Source organism: Notolepis coatsorum (genome assembly GCF_963971535.1).
Source record: "Notolepis coatsorum genome assembly, chromosome: 13".
Lineage (NCBI taxonomy): Eukaryota > Metazoa > Chordata > Actinopteri > Aulopiformes > Paralepididae > Notolepis > Notolepis coatsorum.
Window position 1 is genome coordinate 5,750,654 of NC_140177.1, and position 20,867 is coordinate 5,771,520.

Consider the following 20,867-nt stretch of genomic DNA (forward strand, 5'->3'; position numbering starts at 1 on the left):
TTCAATGATAAACCAAATCCAATCCAGCAGGGAAAATAATGAACAGGTAAATAGTTACAGTAGCTATGCACTATGGATGGAAGTGCATCTCACTAGGCAGCTGTAGGCGGTGGGCTTCACCTAGCTGTCTCCATGCTGAGGTGCAGCAGCCAGATTAGAATTTTGCACTGAAAATGCCTTTAGATACTAATATTATCCTGTGTTGGATGTTTTTTTTTTTTTATTATTATATATATATATATATATATATATATATATATTTTTTTTTTTTTACAAATTACAGACATGTCTGACGTCATATGGGATTAAGATCACAGACGACCTCAGCGATTATTACAAATGACTAGAGGCCTCTGTAATACTAGTCATGCGACTCAAGCACACACCATGCATTTTGTTGGCTATAGGGCAGATCTCGCTCTCATAATTAACCATGTAACTAGCCTAACATTTGCAAATGAATCGCAGCTGTGAGTTAGTCGACACGTTGGGATTATTTGAAAGAGAGAAAGAGCATTGCGGTGTCATGTCATTTTCCTGGCCGAGAAACTCGTTCAAACGGTAAAAAAGTACAAAAACGATGCACAAATTGCTCTACAGTCTGGGCCATGTTTAACAGCGGACATATAAACCAACACTCGTGCAACAGGAGGACGACCTGGTCGTGTGTGATGACGGGGGACATGCTGGCAGACGGGGGGGGCTTTCCTGGGTGCAGTGAACGGGTATGAAACCAGCCAACACCACCTTATTGCTGGCTTCTCTCTGTGTGAAAGGGGTTTAAGTGAGCGGCGGTCAGAGCCTTAAGGGCAGATTTGGCATCACAGTACACACCAGTCCCGTCCTCGAATCGTCAAACTAACTATCGTCTAAAAAAATTATAAGAACAACAACAACAAACGAAATATATAAAGTTGCCACCGACAGGGACAGATGTCCCCCATACCCTTCCCACCCCCAAAAACACAGTTCCCCAGTCTTCAACACCCCAACCCCAACCCCACAAAAACCTCCCAACCCCTTTCCACTGCCAAACATCAGAAGTCTTTCAAACCTCCCAACCCCTTTCGACTAACAGGAGCGCAGCATCAGAAGTCTCTCAAACCAGAAGGGTGCGGCCGGCCAGGGACAGGCGGGAGAATGTTTTGGTCGTGGAAGAAGGCAGAAGACCAGTCTTGCTGGCGACGAGTCACGACAGGAGGGTGAGAGCAGAACACGCCGGGGCGCTCTAGTCCAGCTCCGAGCCCGGCAGAGAGGCCGTCTTCTTCTTCTTCTTGCGGCTGTGCTTCTTGTGCTTCTTTTTCCTCTTCTTCTTGGGTTTTTCCTGTGAATCGAGATCAGGTGGATATCAGGGACTGGGCAACACTCGCAAGATAAGTCACTGGGAACTATTAAGACTACTAGTCAAAGATCCCGCCCCCACACCTTAACATATGATTTCGTTTTTAACCTAATGGCGAACATGAGATACTCAAACGAGCGAGCGAGCTAGCTGGCTGCTGCCATTGCAAACAGCTAGACATTTTGGAGTCGCAGCAGGCTAACGTTATTTACGGGAACAAAAACATTCATTCCACAAGTAAAATTGTTGATATGTCTGAGCTTCCGTGTTTTTACTTAAAAAACGAACGTGAGATAATCCAACACGCGAGCTAGCTGGGTGCCGTCATTGCTAACGGCTAGCGCTAGCGGACCAGGCTAGGGTATTTCCAGCTTGCGTCTTTCTCTGTGATTCAGCCACTCACTGTGATTCTCTCTCTCTCTTCACTACTTCTCTTTTTCTTCTTTGCTTCACCCTGGGGAGAGGAAAAGAAAGTGGATCAGTAACTGCGGCAGATGGGAACGCCTGTGCCACAACCAATGGTTAATTATCAACTGGCCATTATTACATAACCCCTGGTTGGACAATGTACCACAAGTACTCTATTTCACTATGATCATACCAGTCCTTTCAGACAACTTGCAACTGTGGATTTTCCAACCTCCTACTTGAAAAAGTACACAGGAATTCCAACAGAGAATCAGGTGTAGTGGAGGAGTTGGGACACGCCTTCCCAGAAAGTAACTTACTGTGGTGCTCAACCAAAAAATACACTTTACAAAACTAAACAAGGATATACGGCACTCGCCAACTTTGAGGAAAAGGACAGAGCCTCAGTTTCACAAATCTCTCATAAACAGCTAATAGTGTACTTACTCCCTCCTCCCCTTCAGAGTCAGAGGATTCTGATGAGGAGTCTTTATGGCTTCGCTCAGCCTTCCTCTTCCTTCGACGGCTCTTTTCCTCCTGAGGGACACAGGGTTTTCAGTACCATGGCACCATCATCATCACCACCATCATCATCACCAGCACCACCATCATAATCATCACCACCATCATAATCATCATCATCATCATCAAACACCATCAGCTCTTGACTGGCACCAAAAGGAGGGAACACATCACCCCGTGCTGGCCTCCCTCCATTGGCTCCCTGTCACCCTGAGAATAGATTTAAAAATCCTCCTTTTTGTATTTAAGGCAATGACTGGCGTAGCCCCCCCGGTATATATCAGACCTCCTAACCCCCTACTCAGCCCCCAGGTCCCTTAGATCATCCAACACGGCCCTCCCGACTGTCCCTCGCACCAAGTCTAAAACTCGAGGCGACTGCTCGTTAGCAGCAGTGGCCCCCAGGCTATGGAACGGTCTTCCCCCAGACATAAGATCTGCTCCCTCTGTGGAGGCTTTTAAATCCCGCCTCTACTCCATAGCATTTGGCTGTAGGATTAATCCGCGCTCCCTTATCGTTCTCTCTACAATGTTCTCCGTCAGCCTAGTAGTGCTCACTCGGTGCCCCTTGTGTTGCCGTTCCGTGTCCAGTTACTTTATCGTCATTCCCTTCATGTCTTACCGTACCGTCTGTTGCATAGTCCTACTCCCATAACATATAGGCTAGTCTCCTATGCATTACCATATTGTGGGCTGTATAGTCGTGTCATAACATGTCTACTGTCCTATGTCATACTGTATCGTCTGTTGTATACTCCTAGTGTCTTGTGGTCCTACTGTATTGACCATCTATCCTGTCTTTTGTCATGTTGTATTGTCCTCTGTTACACTGTGTGACTATGTCTATAGTTTTTAATTCTGTAGTTACTGTACAGCACTTTGGTTGGCTCTGAGCTTTTAAATACGCTATATAAATAAATTACTTGATGCTCGTAGGAGGATAGACTCCCCCGTTGCTCATAGGAGGATAGACTCCCCCGTTGCTCGTAGGAGGATAGACTATCCCGTTGGCTCGTAGGAGGATAGACTCCCCCGTTGGCTCGTAGGAGGATAGACTCTCCCGTTGGCTCGTAGGAGGATAGACTCCCCTGTTGCTCGTAGGAGGATAGACTCTCCCGTTGGCTCGTAGGAGGATAGACTCCCCCGTTGGCTCGTAGGAGGATAGACTCCCCCGTTGCTCGTAGGAGGATAGACTCTCCCGTTGGCTCGTAGGAGGATAGACTCGCCCGTTGGCTCGTAGGAGGATAGACTCCCCCGTTGCTCGGAGGATAGACTCGCCCGTTGCTCGTAGGAGGATAGACTCGCCCGTTGGCTCGTAGGAGGATAGACTCGCCCGTTGCTCGTAGGAGGATAGACTCGCCCGTTGCTCGTAGGAGGATAGACTCGCCCGTTGCTCTACTGATAACGACAACAAGCCTATTCGACCTACTTACTTACTTCACCTCAAGTAAGTCAGGAGGGCAAATACAACAGGAGATGATACATAAAGTAGGGAGTAACAACGTCCGAGTCAAGGTGAAAGAAAGTACATTGTCTAGATATATCCAGTAGCCAGGAAGGAGGTGTGTACATGTATTAAGTGGGAGTGGTTCATGTTAGGGTTAACCCGTTAAGCCGGATCGGCCCGGTATCGGGCCAAGATTGAACTATTTAACGTCGCACAAATAGATCAATACAGTCCGTATTAAGTGGTGATGCACCGATGTGAAAATTGTGGCCGATACCGATAACAATATTGCTGTCCTGGCCGATACCGATATCTCTGTATAGAAAACACTTTTTATGATTATCAAATAAAGAGCTATTTTCCAAAACGCATTTTTTTTAAACTTTTGTTACTTATTTTCAGAAATTAGATATTTTTGAAACTATTTAAGGCCAAAACATGTAAAAAGAAAAAGATAAAAAATATATATATTGATATCGGACCGATACCGATGTGTAAAAAAACAGCCATATCGGCGGCCGATATATCGTGCATCACTATTAAGTGATGTTGTGTTTGTTTCAAATGTAGCCAAGAGTAAAGACCCAAACCCTATCAAAACAGCAGTCAAAGTGTATATTTTCAGCACTACGTTTGTTTAGCAGCTCTTTGCAGCTGAAAAACAGATTACGATTCCCATTGAAACATCCTTCCGACGGATCTAGAATAAATTACCTTGTCCTTGTCGCCTTCCTCCTTTATGCGTTTCTTTTTCTTCTTGGGGAGAAAGGCAAAAAGCATTTACAAATCAGATGCAGTCGTTCTCCACAGGGTTTGTTTCATTGCAGAACAATAATACTACGGGGGGCAACATGGTTCCACGTGTTAAATGTATTGAAATGAAGGGGAGCCGGCTGTGGTTCTCCGAGGAGCCTGAACAGACCTTGCTCTCGCCGTCTGATTCCACCACTGAGCCGTCGGACGCCTTCCTGGCGGAAGACTTCTTCCTCTTGCGCTTCTTCTTCACGCTCTTCTTTTCATCCTGCGAAACAGAAACAGAAATCAAAGTAGACCGATTAGCGTCGTGGCTTCAGAATCAGAAAAGCCTTTATTGCAGAGTAAGCTCGCACATACAAGGAATTTCTCTTGGTAGTTTGGTGCATCAACATTAACACTTTTGAGTGCCAACGACGGGAAATCTCTTTAACGTATTTTTTTATTATTATTAGCGATTTCCATTCATATTTCATCAATCTAAAGCCTTTGGAATGGAGTCAATGAAAACACATGGAGAAAGAAAATCCGGCTTCCACATTTTACTTCTCAGGCATGTAACCCGAGCCGATCGGATTCATTCTGGACCATCAGAACAGCGTGGAATCTGTGTTTCGACCACCCAGCGTTGGATCAATAAACACGATCGATATTTGGAATGGCGATCAGGAATTGGAATAATCTTTTTGGAGAACATCTGATCTGAGGTAAGGAGTCTATTTTACCAGTCTTGGGATAATCAGAGCTATTTTCACAGATATATCAACGTGTCCCGTATGTGTGCGTGTGTGTGCGATCAGGAAATAAGAGAATCGATTTTTCAGCCCGCTTCTATAGCGTGCATAAGTACACATATACTATCGATAATCTAGCTTTTATTTGAAAACGATTCATAAATAGGCAGAAAAATTACAACATGTTTTGTGTATTCCAGTAAAGGGTGATTATCACAGAATCTTTATTTTTTTCTGAAACTGTAAAAAAAAAAAAAAGCGTTTTTCAAAATGGTATAAAACGGAAATGAACCGATTAAAAAATAATCCGTTTCGACAACGTTGACTGCAAACAAGTCATTGATAAGCGACAGCCATATTAGACACATAGCCATAATTTAAGATATAGTTTATGCGTTCACAAAAGTGGGCGATCAGTCATTGAATAGACCGTTGGCACGCAACAGGGTTTATAGGCACCGCATGGCTGGCACGGAAAGTGTTAACAGACAATTAAAGTAGAATAAAATAAAATGGAATATATAAACAAATAAGAATAAATATAGAATAGAATATAGGCTGTAATATAAATACAGTGGAATATAATATGTAACAGGGCTGTGCAATTGTGTAAAGAATATGAACAGTGTCATGTTCAGATGCTCGCCGATTTGAATATAATATATGTGCAAATATCTAGTCCAGGAAGGCTGGGTTCATGTAATTAGGGCTCGTGTCCATAGTGTTTTCTACTGGTCAACACGGCTCAAAGCGTGATCACAGCGCAGGCGCATCAGGCACCCAAAGTCGGAAATAAAGCCGCTTTGAGCCGTGTTGACCAGTTTCTTTTTTATCCACTTGTTCTCCTAATTTTCGATTTTTTCCCCCCATCCCAATTTCGTATAGCCAATTCTCCCCTTCAATTCTCCCCTCCCATGTCTCGAATGTTGCTAGACTATGCCTCCCACTGGTCGGCTGTAGTGAGGATAGAAGCCTTGGAGGAGGCAGCCTGTCGCATCTTTTCACCAGACAGCGCGATCTCTCAGTGGCGAGGAGTAACGCGTGGGAGGCTCACGCTGACCCCGATACTTCCTGATTCTGCTGTACAGGCGTCACCCAACCGACCTGTAGGAGTCGCTGTCCACAACGCCCAATCCCCACCCATCGAATTTCCACCCGCTACCTCTGCCAATTGAGATAGTATGACGACTGACCAAAGCCGCAGGCAATGCTGACTCCGGGAGTCGAGACCGCAGCCTCTTGCATTGACGACGAGCCCAATCTCCGCTACGCAATCCTCTTTCTCCGATTTCTGTTTTTCTCCCCGTCCCAATTTAGTCGTGGTGCCAATTCCCCACCTCCCCTACCTGGTTGTTGTTGTGCGCATGTTCTCCTACCGGTCGGTACAAGAGAACCCTGAAGTCATCCGCACGCTTCCTCCGACACGTGCGGCGACAGCCAGTGACTCTTTTTTCACCTGGCAGTGAGGACTCTCATTGGTGAAGTGTAACGCGTGGGAGGTCACGCTGCCTTCATCAAGTCCTGCCTCCGCTGAGCAGGCGCCCAGACCTGACCACAACGCCAGATTACCACCCTCGACTTGCCCTCCCCCTAACCCAGCCAAACGAGTTAGTATAGCGATCAGCCCAAGCCTCAAGCAATGCTGACTCCCGGGAGTCGAGACCGCAGCCTCTTGCATTGGTGACGAGCACAATCTCCGCTACGCCACCTGACCGCCAACTCAGTACCTTTGAAATGTATCTGCGATACTTGTACGAGAAGTGTTTTGATAGAGAAAAGTGAGAGACTTAATTGTAGGAATTTTCAATGGAGGTATAAGGGACTGTGTATTCACTCGGTGCATCACAGTCACGAAAGGGGCTAGGCTGAAGCGTGTGTGGTGATAAAACAAACGCTGCATGAGAGTTTCGTATCTATGGCAACGGTGCATCTATCACCAACCACCTGACCACCGCTGTATGACAAGACTAACGTTGTTGCTTTTGATTAATGTTATCCATTTGTTATTTTACAGTCTAGAACCGCGATTTGGGCCATACACTCACAATTGATATTCCTTTTTTAACAAGGTCCTTCTTTCTGACGTGCAGATTCCAAGTCACTCGCTACAAAAAACCATGGTGCCCTTCTTTTTCCCCCCACATAATCTTTTACTGTCACTGAAGAATGTTGTAGTTATGTTCTGCCGATTCACCGCTGTTGCCCTGGGCTTCCACAGGAGCTGAAGACGTGTCTTAAAACGCCACGTAAACCCTGCAGGTCGCCACATGCCAGACGTCTCCAGAGTGACATGAGAACGAGAGGGAGGAACTCGTTTGTCTCAAGAGGACATGAACCTTCCATAAATCTGCACATGACACGGAGGCACGGGAGCACTTTGCCAGGAAGCTCCACCCTTATGATCTCGTTATTGTGGATGTTTTTATTATGTATTGCAACTATCTGTTGTGGATTTATATTGGTGTACGTTCTAAGACCCCTGGCTGCAGATGAAAATGTCCCTTAAGGACAATTAAGTTTGAATGTAATCTATTGTTTGTTAAAATAGATTTCCATAAACAAGTACTCAAGCATGACTTCAGTAATTCAGGCTGGGCGATATGGATAATTTTTATCACGATATATCACGATAACATCGTTCGATATTTTATTAGTATTAAAAAAGTGTTTAAATGTTTTTATATTATTTAACAACAAATGTATGTTTATTTTGCAGCAATTCTTTGTCGTTGCTGCCATCTTTAGTGTTACAGCCCCTCACACTCCAGTTATCAGGCTGCAGCTGGTTTGAAAGTGAAAGTAAACAGGCTTCTCTGCTGGCTGTGGCTCCAGGGGAGTTGAACAGTTCTGGCTCTGCTAGTTTATTTTCTATCTTTTGGCGCTTTTTTTGGTGGAGAAACCATGGCACACATGCACCGTGACTCGCAACTGGAGATAGCCTACTGTGTAAAGACGGGTTCAAACTGTATTTTAAATTAGAAAGCAAACAAAATAAATGGACAAGAGAAAAATAAATCTCAATTTAGTCAGTATTGTCATTTGGACAAGCAAAGCCATTACTTTAACTCATTCAGTGCCGGGTATTAGACATGGCCCGCTGTAGCTAGGCCGCGCTTAAAAATATAGGAGTGAGTCACCTTGTTTGCAGGCCTATATTATATTATAGCTATGGATACAATACTATGGCCCATTTGATATAAAATATCAATCGTCGAATACAAGTATGGTTTACAGTGGTCTGGGGTAATTCCTGAAATGCTGAGGAATAGCCTTATGCGTGTATTACACTATAACCGTTGCCGTTTCTTGCCTAGACCCGCTATTATTCTCAAATCAAATCTATATTATAAGTGAGGGGCGCGGCTGGGTGGCGCAGCGGAGATTGCGCTCGTCACCAATGCAAGAGACTCCGGTCTCGAATCCGGGTGTCGGCATTGCCTCCGGCTTGGGCCAGCCGTCATACTAACTCATTGGCAGAGTTAGCGGGTGGAAGTCGATGGGTGGTAATCTGGACGTTGTGGACAGCGACTCCTACAGGTCGGTTGGGGGACGCCTGGACAGCAGAGACAGAAAATGGCGGGGGTAGTGTGAGCCTCCCACACGTTACTCCTCGCCAATGAGAGTCCGCGCTGGCAGGTGAAAAGATGCGACAGGCTGCCTCCTCGTGTATCGGAGGGGACACGTGATGCAAGGCTTCTATCCTCCCTACAGCCGACCAGTGGGAGGTATATGCAAGCAACGTTCAAGACAGGGGAGGGGAGAATTGGAAACGCAAAATTGGGATGAGGGAAAAATAGAAAATAAGGAGAAAAAGTAGATTAAAAAAAAGTATCTATATTATAGGTATTATGTTTCATCATGAATGCATGAAAGGGGGGGGGGGGTCGTTTTTTGATGCTTTGATTGTCACCAACGGCATACGTTGTGGAGTAACGTTACACACACATTCGGATCGAGGTGAAGACATGGTTGGATCAACGCAAGATTGATATCATATAGCCCTTACCTTGACTAGGATCAAAGGGTGCTCGATACCGCTGTCTAGGTGGAATGCGGCCGGTATTGCACTTTAAAGATCTCAGACTCATTCCCTATGGTAACGCCAAGGTCCCCGGATGAATAATGAATACAAATATAAGAATAAACGACCAAAAACCCGAGATATCTCGGGTTTTGCGCCCAACGTGTTAAGTTGCAGGCAATATTAATTAGATATTATTTTTATTATCGATTATTAAAATATATCGCGATAATTATCGTTTTAACGCCCAGCCCTAAATTCACACGAGTACTCGATCTGGGAATAAATTACTCAAGCCAATCCCCCCCCCCCCCCCCCCCCCCAATTCATTCATTGTGTGCATGATGGGAATCCAGACGAGCGCACAGACTCACCTCGTCTTCAGATTCTGAGGAGGAGCTGCTGGAGGAATCAGAACTCGATGAGGAGGAAGATGAAGAATGCTTGACCAAACACAATGAAAGCAGAGCTCGTTAGACTTGAGGTCATTCACCGAGTGAAAACAAGGAGAATAATATTTAACACAGAATAATAGACTGCTGGGGTCGCGTCATCACATTTACATCAGTGTTTTACGCCATTTCAGTGCTAAATCCCTACGGAAAATATTAATGAGATTTGCCAACCATGTGCCAAATATGAGGCCTGTACTGAAGATGAACACGACACGCTATATTTCTAATACATCAAGCTGAATGGCAACTTGTGAAATGTGAAGCCTCGGTTACCATCAATATGGATTGTTGCTACTGAACTAAGGCTCTCAAATTTCTCAAAAGTCATCAGCATCAGTCAAGACTAAAGGAGGAAGCGTGTCACGTGGACGTCTGTTCGGCAGAGACCATACATTTGGGAAGTTACCAGCAAATCCCATTCATACTCGGTCACTATCACCCCCCAAAAATGGCAGAAATGCTAACTTTACAGTAGGGCTGACCCCTAATCGGTCGAAAGGAGCCGTAGTCGACTATATATATAAAAAACGTATTTATATATATTTTTTTAAATCATTATTTCCAAAAGAAAAGAGGCCTAGAAGCGTGGCTAACGCTAATGGCACGCATACCAGAGGCTAACTGCCTAAGAAAACAGGCACTGAAAGAGGATTTCACCCATCTAATGAACACACTAGACTAGACACATATCAAGATGTATCCATCAGTGGACAAATTGCATGCTTTTGCAGAGGACAAGGAGCCTTCAGTGGACTCCTTCAGACATTAAGCACCCAAAAAAATTTAAAAATATATATATATTTTTTTTTACTAACAGCAAATGTTGCCCAATCATAGTCGACCATCCAAATCCTTAGTCGGGGACAGCCCTACTTTACAGCCTACAAAATTTTGTCAGATTGTGCCATCACTATATTCAGAAGGCAAGTAGGACTTGATAGGTCTGATAGGCAGCTGGTCTGAGAGGCAGCTGGTCTGAGAGGCAGCTAGACTGAGAGGCAGCTAGAAGCAGCTGGTCTGATAGGCAGCTGGTCTGAGAGGCAGCTGGTCTGAGAGGCAGCTAGAGGCAGCTGGTCTGAGAGGCAGCTGGTCTGAGAGGCAGCTAGAGGCAGCTGGTCTGAGAGGCAGCTAGAAGCAGCTGGTCTGAGAGGCAGCTAGAGGCAGCTGGTCTGAGAGGCAGCTGGTCTGAGAGGCAGCTAGAAGCAGCTGGTCTGATAGGCAGCTGGTCTGAGAGGCAGCTAGAGGCAGCTGGTCTGAGAGGCAGCTGGTCTGAGAGGCAGCTGGTCTGAGAGGCAGCTGGTCTGAGAGGCAGCTAGAGGCAGCTGGTCTGAGAGGCAGCTAGAAGCAGCTGGTCTGAGAGGCAGCTGGTCTGAGAGGCAGCTGGTCTGAGAGGCAGCTAGAGGCAGCTGGTCTGAGAGGCAGCTAGAGGCAGCTGGTCTGAGAGGCAGCTAGAAGCAGCTGGTCTGAGAGGCAGCTAGAGGCAGCTGGTCTGAGAGGCAGCTGGTCTGAGAGGCAGCTGGTCTGAGAGGCAGCTAGAGGCAGCTGGTCTGAGAGGCAGCTAGAAGCAGCTGGTCTGAGAGGCAGCTAGAGGCAGCTGGTCTGAGAGGCAGCTGGTCTGAGAGGCAGCTAGAAGCAGCTGGTCTGAGAGGCAGCTGGTCTGAGAGGCAGCTAGAAGCAGCTGGTCTGAGAGGCAGCTGGTCTGAGAGGCAGCTGGTCTGAGAGGCAGCTGGTCTGAGAGGCAGCTGGTCTGAGAGGCAGCTGGTCTGAGAGGCAGCTGGTCTGAGAGGCAGCTAGAGGCAGCTGGTCTGAGAGGCAGCTAGAAGCAGCTGGTCTGAGAGGCAGCTGGTCTGAGAGGCAGCTGGTCTGAGAGGCAGCTAGAGGCAGCTGGTCTGAGAGGCAGCTAGAGGCAGCTGGTCTGAGAGGCAGCTAGAGGCAGCTGGTCTGAGAGGCAGCTGGTCTGAGAGGCAGCTAGAAGCAGCTGGTCTGAGAGGCAGCTAGAGGCAGCTGGTCTGAGAGGCAGCTGGTCTGAGAGGCAGCTAGAGGCAGCTGGTCTGAGAGGCAGCTAGAAGCAGCTGGTCTGAGAGGCAGCTAGAGGCAGCTGGTCTGAGAGGCAGCTAGAGGCAGCTGGTCTGAGAGGCAGCTAGAGGCAGCTGGTCTGAGAGGCAGCTGGTCTGAGAGGCAGCTGGTCTGAGAGGCAGCTGGTCTGAGAGGCAGCTAGAGGCAGCTGGTCTGAGAGGCAGCTAGAAGCAGCTGGTCTGAGAGGCAGCTGGTCTGAGAGGCAGCTAGAAGCAGCTGGTCTGAGAGGCAGCTGGTCTGAGAGGCAGCTGGTCTGAGAGGCAGCTGGTCTGAGAGGCAGCTAGAAGCAGCTGGTCTGAGAGGCAGCTAGAAGCAGCTGGTCTGAGAGGCAGCTAGAGGCAGCTGGTCTGAGAGGCAGCTAGAAGCAGCTGGTCTGAGAGGCAGCTAGAGGCAGCTGGTCTGAGGGGCCGCTGGTCTAAGAAACACTGGAGAGCTTTCCTCACCCTGGCGGATTTCTTCTTCTTCTTCTCCTTCTCCATTTTCTTTTTCTAGAGACAAACAGAAAAGCAGAGTGAGAACAGGATTCACACAGGATTACTAACTCAACATAGACCTACTGCCTTCACCGTCTACTACAGCTAACTTATTACACGACTGTAACCATAACTACCTACCGCAACCTATACCCATATAACTCTGTATGATAATGTACAATAATGCTGTATATATTTTTATATTTACAGTAATATATATGCATACACATCCGTCTGAATATACCTGCATATAATCCTTTTTACATACCTGCATCTATATACACACACACACAACTGAACTCCACCTACTCTTAGTAGTAGTTATACCACTGGCCAGTATGACTTACTACCATAGTGTCTTTATACCTGCATCATAAGGCTGTTTCCCCGAAGCCTGTTTTTGGGATTTGAACTTCGTCAGTTTTTTTTAAACAGACGTTCGAACCTTCATTTTTAATTTCATATTTTTCCCCCTAAAAAGTTTAATAAAAAAAAATCCTCAAACTAAATCCTCAATTTGAATAAAGTGATTAATCTGATGATTTTTTTTATTAAATCAACCTTTAATGAATATAACTCAGCAGTTTTTTTTAATACTATAATATTAGTGTAGCCTAATCTTTATCTGCAACTGTGAAGAAAGATTCTGGTTTAAACAGAATAATAATAAAAAAAAAAAAAAGTTTATTAAAAATTCGAATGTTGATTTAGAATGCCAACGTAACGAATGAACGTTCGGGCTCAGTCTTATCACTGTACATATTAATACTACAACTCTGTACATACACCCGATTAGCAGTAATCACTTATATATTTTATACCCAGTTTTAAACACCTGTACATTACTATTGCAATTTACTGTTACAGTTGCACTCTGGATGGATGCCAAGCTGTTTTCGTTGTACTGTATGACAATACATTTGAATCTAAATTCCAGCATTGGCCTGAATATAAAAAGGTTAGTGACTGAATACAGGGTGGATGTGTGAAGGGAGTCAGTGGTACAGACACAAAAACACAACTCTACTACCAGGGCTGAGCCCAAACGTTCGGACCTTCGTTCGTTACGTTGGCATTCGAATTCTAAAATCAACATTCGAATCATAAATTTTTAATAATATATATATATATATATATATTTTTTTTTTATGCGACTATTCATTCCGTTTAACCCAATGGGGTTTTTCTTCACAGTTGCAGATAAAGATTAGGCTACACTAATAGTGTTCAAACTGATGAGTTATATATTCATTAAAGAAAGTTGATTTAATAATAATTAAAAAAAAACGAATTTAATCAGATTAATCACTTTATTCAAATTGAGGTTTTAGTTTGAGGATATTTATATATAAAAAAATAATAATTTTTTTGTTGTCGATTTTTTATTAAAAATGTTTAACTAAGGTTCGAACGTCTGTTCGAAAAACCCTGACGAAGTTCGAAGCCCAAAAACAGGCTTGGGGCCAGGGACAGCTCTACTCTCTACATTTAGCTGCTGCTGCTGCAGCTTTTATCCAAAGCCACTTGCAAAGGATGTACAAAGTCTGGTGGGGCGTTCGTAGATCTCTACATTCTCACTGAGGGAGACGACAAACCAGTGCCGGCTTATATATATATATATTCAGGCCAAGATGGTAAAACAACCAAATAGTCGGCGTTGGACACGTACCTCTTTTTTCTCCTTCTTCTCCTCCTTTTTCTTCTCCTTCTCCTCCTTCTCCTTCTCCTTCTCGGCCAGCTTCTTGTCTTTGTCCATGGGCTTATTCACCTTGTCCCGGTCCAGCAGCTTCTTCTCCTTCTCTCGCTCCTTCTCTCGGTCACTCAACATCTTCTCTCTGTTCTTCGCCAGTTCTTTCTTCCAGTTCTGAAAGAGGGAGAGAGAGGGGGGAGGATCTGCGTTTAGTACCGTTTGTGAACGAGAAGACTGGTGCAGTGTACGTCCAGCTCTGTCTCCCTGGAGCCTGTATCTGTCCAGCCTGTATCTGACCCCCTGGAGCCTGTCTCTGACCAGCCTGTATCTGACCCCCTGGAGCCTGTATCTGACCCCCTGGAGCCTGTATCTGACCCCCTGGAGCCCCAAATCGAAGAAAGACTGGCAGAGGAAGTCAGAAAATATAGCCATTTGTAGAACTCAGCCACCTAGGGGTTCGGCGGTGTACTGCAGTGCCAAGTATGTTGGCCTAGCCTCCCACATGCAACATCTTGGCGACGTTGAAGCACATGTCGTATACGATTGAACTTCCTTAGGCCGTGGAAATAAGTTACACATTGGAATTCTTAAACTTAGGTGGTGTTCCCCTGTAAGAACAGAGACAGACGTAGGGATAATTTATTATCAGAAGCTCACTTGACAGAAATGAGATCCGATAAATGCATTTGTTCCACAGACTGATCCCGATGTCGAGTGAATCTTGGCCGTGTGCCTGTAACTCAGGACGTGGCTCCAACGGGCTGCAGCGTGTGAGGGTGGAGAGTCAGGGGGGGGGGGTGACTCTGCCTCTTTTCCACTGCATGGTACCTACTCAACTCGACTCTACTTTACTCGCTTTTGGTACTTCGTTCACAGTACTGCGATATAATGTGAATAATGTATATTTCAGTGGATACTGTGAACAATGTATATTTCAGTAGATAGTAAATTATAACACTACCTTATGCATACTGCACCTTATGTGACACTGTGAATATTGTGAATATATTTTTCAGTTAGATAGTATATTATATTGACCCATTTGTTTACACTGCTTGTGTTGTTTTTACTACCTGTACCCCCCCCCCCCCCCTTCCCCCATGCTGCTATGATGCCTGAATTTCCCCAAGGGGATCAATAAAGGAATATCTTATCTTATCTTCCACTGCAGCTTTTTTTGTTTATTGCACTTTGTTGTCGCTGCAAACAAATAATGAATGCTAATGTTTAGTAGTCGGGAGGCTACTAAAGATGGCAGGTTTGTGTTTTTGTGCAGGACGTCCCCTGTGTAGCGCAATGATAACGTAGTGACGATTCTCTCTTCTGACCAATCAGTGGTCTGCAGTGTTTCAAGTCACTTTCTGGTATCGCTTCTACCCGCTCGGAACCTCGACAAAGCTGGTACTAAAAAAAGTACCCGGTACTAGGGCTGTACCGAATGCTTCGAAGCTTCGATCATAATGTTGACATTCGAATTCTAAAATAAACATTCGAATAAACATTTTTTAATAAAATATATTTTTTAAATCTTTTTTTTGTGTGTTTATTCAATCTGTTTAAACCAATGGGGGTTTTCTTCACAGTTGCAATTAAAGATTAGGCTACACTAATATTATAATATTATACTATAAGACGTCACCATCACTTTCATACCAACCGTGCCCTTATTGGATGAGTTATATTCATTAAAGAAAGTTGATTATTTAATAAATTAAAAAAGACTAATTTAATCAGATTAACCACTTTATTCAAATTGAGGATTTAGTTTGAAAAAAAATTAAAAAAAATCATTTCTCTCTTTTTTTTATTAAGTAAATTATTTTTTAGAGACATTCGAAGCTTCGTTGGAATACTTCAATAGAAGCTTCGAATGGGCGGCTAAGTGGCGCAGTGGGAAAGGCGCTCGCCACTAACGCAGGAGATGCTGGGTTCAAGCCCAGCTCTCGCCGTTGCTTCCGGCATGGCTGGTCGTTCATACTAACACAATTGGCAGTATTAGGGGGTGGGAAAGCCGGTGGGTGGGGATCGGACGTTGTGGACAGCGACTCCTACAGGTCGGTTGGTGCGCCTGTACAGCAGAATCAGGAAGTATCGGGGGCAGCGTGAGCCTCCCACGCGTTACTCCTCGCCACTGAGAGATCATGAAAAGGTGAAAAAGATGCGACGGCTGCCTCCTCGTGTACCGGAGGGGACACGTGATGCAAGGCTTGGTCCTCACTGCAGCCGACCAGTGGGAGGCATAGTCTAGCAACGTTCGAGACAGGGGAGGGAAGAATTGGATCATATGAAATTGGGATGGGAGAAAAATGGGTAGAAAAAGTAGATAAAAAAAATAGAAGCTTCGAATGTTAAAAAATGACATTCGGTACAGCCCTACCTGGTACCATACGCAAATTTTGCCAATGGAAAACCGAAAAGGCAGAGTCGAGTCGGTACCATGCAGGGGAAAAGAGGCATAACGGGCTGCAGCGTGTGCAAAGTGGAGTCGGGGGGGAGGAGGGAGGGAGGGGTGACCTATGTTGGCTCAGGTTTCTCCGGGACAGTTCTAGATGCTGTCACCGGGCCAAATTGTTTTGAATTTCTTGCACTAAGGATTCAGTTGGGGCAGCGGTGTGGTAGGGGTTAATATTAGCCCGACATGTGCGGGTTAGGGGACCTCAGACAACTACAGTGACTTGTTGAAAAGGACTAAAATATGAGACCTTTAATCTAAGATAAGATATTCCTTTATTGATCCCCTTGGGGAAATTCAGGCACCATAGGAGCACGGGGGAGGGGGAGGTACAGGTATGGCAATAGTAAAATACATAAATACAGGCAATAAAGTAGTAGAAATGTTTATATAAAAAAAATAAAAAATAGGCAGTGTAATCAAATAAACTCTGAATATATGCATCTGAGCTAGTAGGTAGTGTGATCAAAAGGTGCAGATGAGGGTCTGTATGCCCCCTCAGTTATATTATACATTACAATAAATATGGTTACAATAAACACTAGAATCTAAATATATACTATGAGTAAGTAAAGTATACAGTAGACATAAGGTACCCCAACTGGTGTGATATACAGTACGTCGTTCGTTATGCGCTGTAGTTCTGCTGCAGTTAGTTCTCCTTTCCATCTCAACATACAGATGTCCTAGTGTTCGGAAATCTGCCAACGCGATTCCTTTACATAAAATGAGGCGATAAGAGATGATTTTAATAATTACTGTGCAATAGGGCCGAGGCCAAACGTTCGGACCTTCGCCCGTTACGTTGGCACCAGGGTTTCCGTTAGAAAAAATTGTTGCCGGCCTCAGTGTCCGGTAGATTTCAAACTACCGGTCAAATGAGAGAAATTCCGGTCAGAGTTTATTGAGCTTAAAAACAATTGATAGGCAAAAGAATGACAACAAAACAAAAGAATGACATCATCAAGGCATGTAGATTTATAATATTTTTACTTAAAACTAGGCTACTTTTGCGTATAAAGCCATTATATTCCAAATAAAATAAGTCCCGACACTCCGTGCTGCTGCCGACTTTAAATCAAATAGGTGTCTGTGGGCAGTTGCCCGACAATAATAAACAGCAGTCTGTTATAATCACATTTTTATGAGCTAACGAATTCCGTTATATTGGACATTTGTATTAATTATATCAAGCGAAGAGCTGAGAAATTTGGCAGAGAGAGACGGCAACATTATCGTGGGTTTGCGTGACGACTCTCTCTCTCTCCACCTCCCAACGACTTATTTGCGAGAGTATGTCGATGCAGAGCAGCAGATTCAGCTGTTATTGGCTCTTTTCTGGCTCTATCTGGGGACCGCACAGCAGCGCCCCCCACCCAACATTGAATTGCCAATGGCTGAATTGGAGTACTGCAATGGCCGCTGTAATGGCCGCTGCTGCTCCGGCTCTGCAGCTACACATGCACTCGCAAAACCCAGCACTAAGCTCTCGCTGACAACATTATTATACCTGCTTGGTGAAGCAACGATGAAACAAATGTAATGATTGTTTCGTTCATCGCATAGGCTATTTAATTTTAGCCTATTTTAATACAATTCAAATAATCAAATTGTGCTTAGACTCAGGGAATTATTTTCACCGGACATTAAGACCAGAGAGATTAAATATGTCGGACTTCAACAGATTTTGGTATTTTGGTCAAATACCGGTAATTACCGGCTAACGGAAACGCTGGTTGGCACTCGAATCTTAATTAATGGGTTCGAACCTCCGCCATTTAATTTTTTCATTCGTTTTGTTATTTATTTATTTTACACGAGAAATATATATCGGAATGTGATATACATCAGATCAGAATATCACAGTACTATGTTGTGTTTACAATCATTTGAAAGTCACGCACGAACACGACACAGTCAACGAGTCGCGTGAGGAGGAGTCACTGTCATACATTATCGGGATTAAAAATGAATCGATGATATGCACGATAGTCTCGCTATGCACGTTTTTAGCTTGCCAATGTTAAGATAACAGGAGCTGTCTGCCAACAAAGACGCTATTTCAACAAATGCATTTCACAAAATGGATAACCATCCAAACGTTATTGAAGACTCCTGTGACCAGTAAGTAGATACTACAACTTTTACTAACCATTTTGACCGCAGCAATATGTGCACATGTTCTACATTATATGCGCAAATGTGCGCCATGTGCCTAAAGTCAAGACTCGGACGGCACTGAACCGGAAATATTATTCATGATTAAAAACTATGGTTCGAAGAAAAACCCTGCCAAAGTTCGAATCCTAAAAACAGACATCAGGGACAATCACCCTGGGTAGCAAGAAAACACACCACATATTTTTTTTTTTACCCACTTTTTCTCCCATCTTTTCTATATTTTCTCCCATCCCAATTTTCATATCATCCAATTCAACCCTCCCCTGTCACGAACGCTGTTTCTTGCCTCCCACAAGCCGGCTGCAATGTGGACTAAGTCATACATAGCACAAGTCCCCTCCGGTACTTGAGGTAACAGCAGTCGCATTTTTTCACCTGCGCAGCTCGATCTCTCAGTGTCGAGGAGTAACGCGTGGGAGGCTCACGCTGCCCCCGACATTTCCTGATTCTACTGCGCAGGCGCACCAACCGACTTGTAGGAGTCGCTTGTTCACAACATTCGATCCCCACCCTTCAGTTTTCCCTCCCCGTAATACGGCCAATGTGTATTACTGCGGACGACCAGCTAAACTGAAAACAATGTGGAGAGCTGGATTCGAACACGCGAATCCTAGCGTCTCCACACTGGTGGCGAGTGCCTTGCCCACTACACCACCTAGCCGCCCAAAACACACCATATATTATACCTACAGGATGAGTTAAAGACGTGGCAATCTCCGGACAGGGCGAGAAGTCAACATGATACTGGCATGGTCCTTTAAAAAGGTGCACTAACTAAAAGATTTATAGTATTTGAATGAAGGCCGTGCACTCAACCACACACGCAACTTTGTGAAATGAGCACACTGGGCGGATTTGTCCAACACATGCGTACACTCTACACTACAGGTCTACAGCAGCATGGAGCTCAAGAGTCCCGCCCCTGATGAGAGAAACCTAGATTAAACAACTGTGTTCTTATATAGAGATTCTATTAACGCCACTATTTTCTTTAAAGGTGTCATGCAGTGCTATTCCTAGCACTATTTGGGCAACTTTACACACTTCCTGTGAGTCTATGTAACACATGTGTAATTTTTATTCCAAAAATAATCATTGTTTTATATTTCTAATCTTGTACTCAAAACCAGCATTTTTCAGCCTCATGAAATCAGGCTATTATTGGCTTGGCTCCACCCACACTTTGAGTGACAGCCACCCACCAAATAGCTCCGCCCATCTCCCCGTCATTCCATCCAGGTAGAGGTCTGAGGTCTTAGGTTTCAGGTTTTTATTTCGACACGCAAAAACATATACCGATTTTACTAACTAATACAACATGGATGTACATTATGTTTGGGATCCAGAGAGCGACCCACAGTTTGATCCCGAAGAAGAAGAAGAAGGCGATTTGCTACAGCGAGGCTTACATTACATCGTTTCCGATTGGTAAGTTGATTAATTGCACTATTAGTTACTTACTGTTATATAATAGTTGTGTACTTCTGTCGCGCGCGGCCCGTCGAAAACACACACTCACTAACGTTAGATTGTACTGACACTAACCCCCCAAACAACAGCGATCGAGGCTTACGTTACATCGTTTCCGATTGGTAAGTTGATTAATTGCACTATTAGTTACTTACTGTTATATAATAGTTGTGTACTTCTGTCGCGCGCGGCCCGTCGAAAACATTGGCGACCAGTCTTGCGCCGATTTATAGGCCAGAGGACAGAGGTTTGTTTACAAACCGATGTACTTTCTAAGAGCTATATATATAATTTATAGTATTGCTATCTGTCCATTCTCATTGTCACTTGAGTGCATAAACCGTGCCTTCATAATGGCTTAAAGAAAATAAAAATCCATCGGTTGGTTGTCATTTTATAGCGTCGTGAATATATGGTTTATCGCACTTTTCGTCTCGTCTTTTTTCCCGGGAGCTAGATAATAGGCTAAACGTTGGCGCCGTTATATCAAACGCCATTTCTGCTGTATATATACAAATGAAATAAAACAAACTGCGTAGCATCCGGACTATTACAGAGCATCTATGGATGAAATGGGGGCGGCGGGGAACGCCGATTAGTATTATTGATTAGCAATACAGTGTGCGTTCAGGTAGCCAATGTCAGTGATCGATCACGTTAGGTTTTAAAACAATGTCCAATCCAGCTGTAATTTGGGGGAATAGTATCCTACCGTCAGGCCATGTGATCGCCGGCAGCATTTCGTCATTAGTCATCGGAAAATCGGTAGCTCTACAACCAGGAACATTACATCTGCGGGGTTTGCTGCTCATCGTGAAATTGAGGCGAGTGACGGCAATTTCT

The 20,867-nt window shown here is 44.6% G+C and overlaps 1 protein-coding gene across 2 annotated transcripts in view; it reads right to left on the reverse strand.

Annotated features, from left to right (window-relative positions):
• Positions 1-1,109: 1,109 nt before the first annotated feature.
• Positions 1,110-20,867, reverse strand: part of fam133b (family with sequence similarity 133 member B) — a 32,611-nt gene continuing 12,853 nt past the window's right edge. Inside the window, exons 4-11 of one of the 2 annotated variants that reach the window (XM_084327363.1) lie at positions 13,901-14,095; positions 12,202-12,246; positions 9,602-9,670; positions 4,642-4,740; positions 4,434-4,472; positions 2,198-2,287; positions 1,746-1,796; positions 1,110-1,324 (exon numbers count right to left, since the gene is read on the reverse strand). In XM_084327363.1, the coding sequence (XP_084183489.1) occupies positions 1,229-1,324; positions 1,746-1,796; positions 2,198-2,287; positions 4,434-4,472; positions 4,642-4,740; positions 9,602-9,670; positions 12,202-12,246; positions 13,901-14,095 (684 nt within the window). In that variant the 3' untranslated portion in view covers positions 1,110-1,228. Of the gene's footprint in view, positions 1,325-1,745; positions 1,797-2,197; positions 2,288-4,433; positions 4,476-4,641; positions 4,741-9,601; positions 9,671-12,201; positions 12,247-13,900; positions 14,096-20,867 lie in introns of both variants that reach the window. The other variant, XM_084327362.1, reaches the window with a different exon arrangement.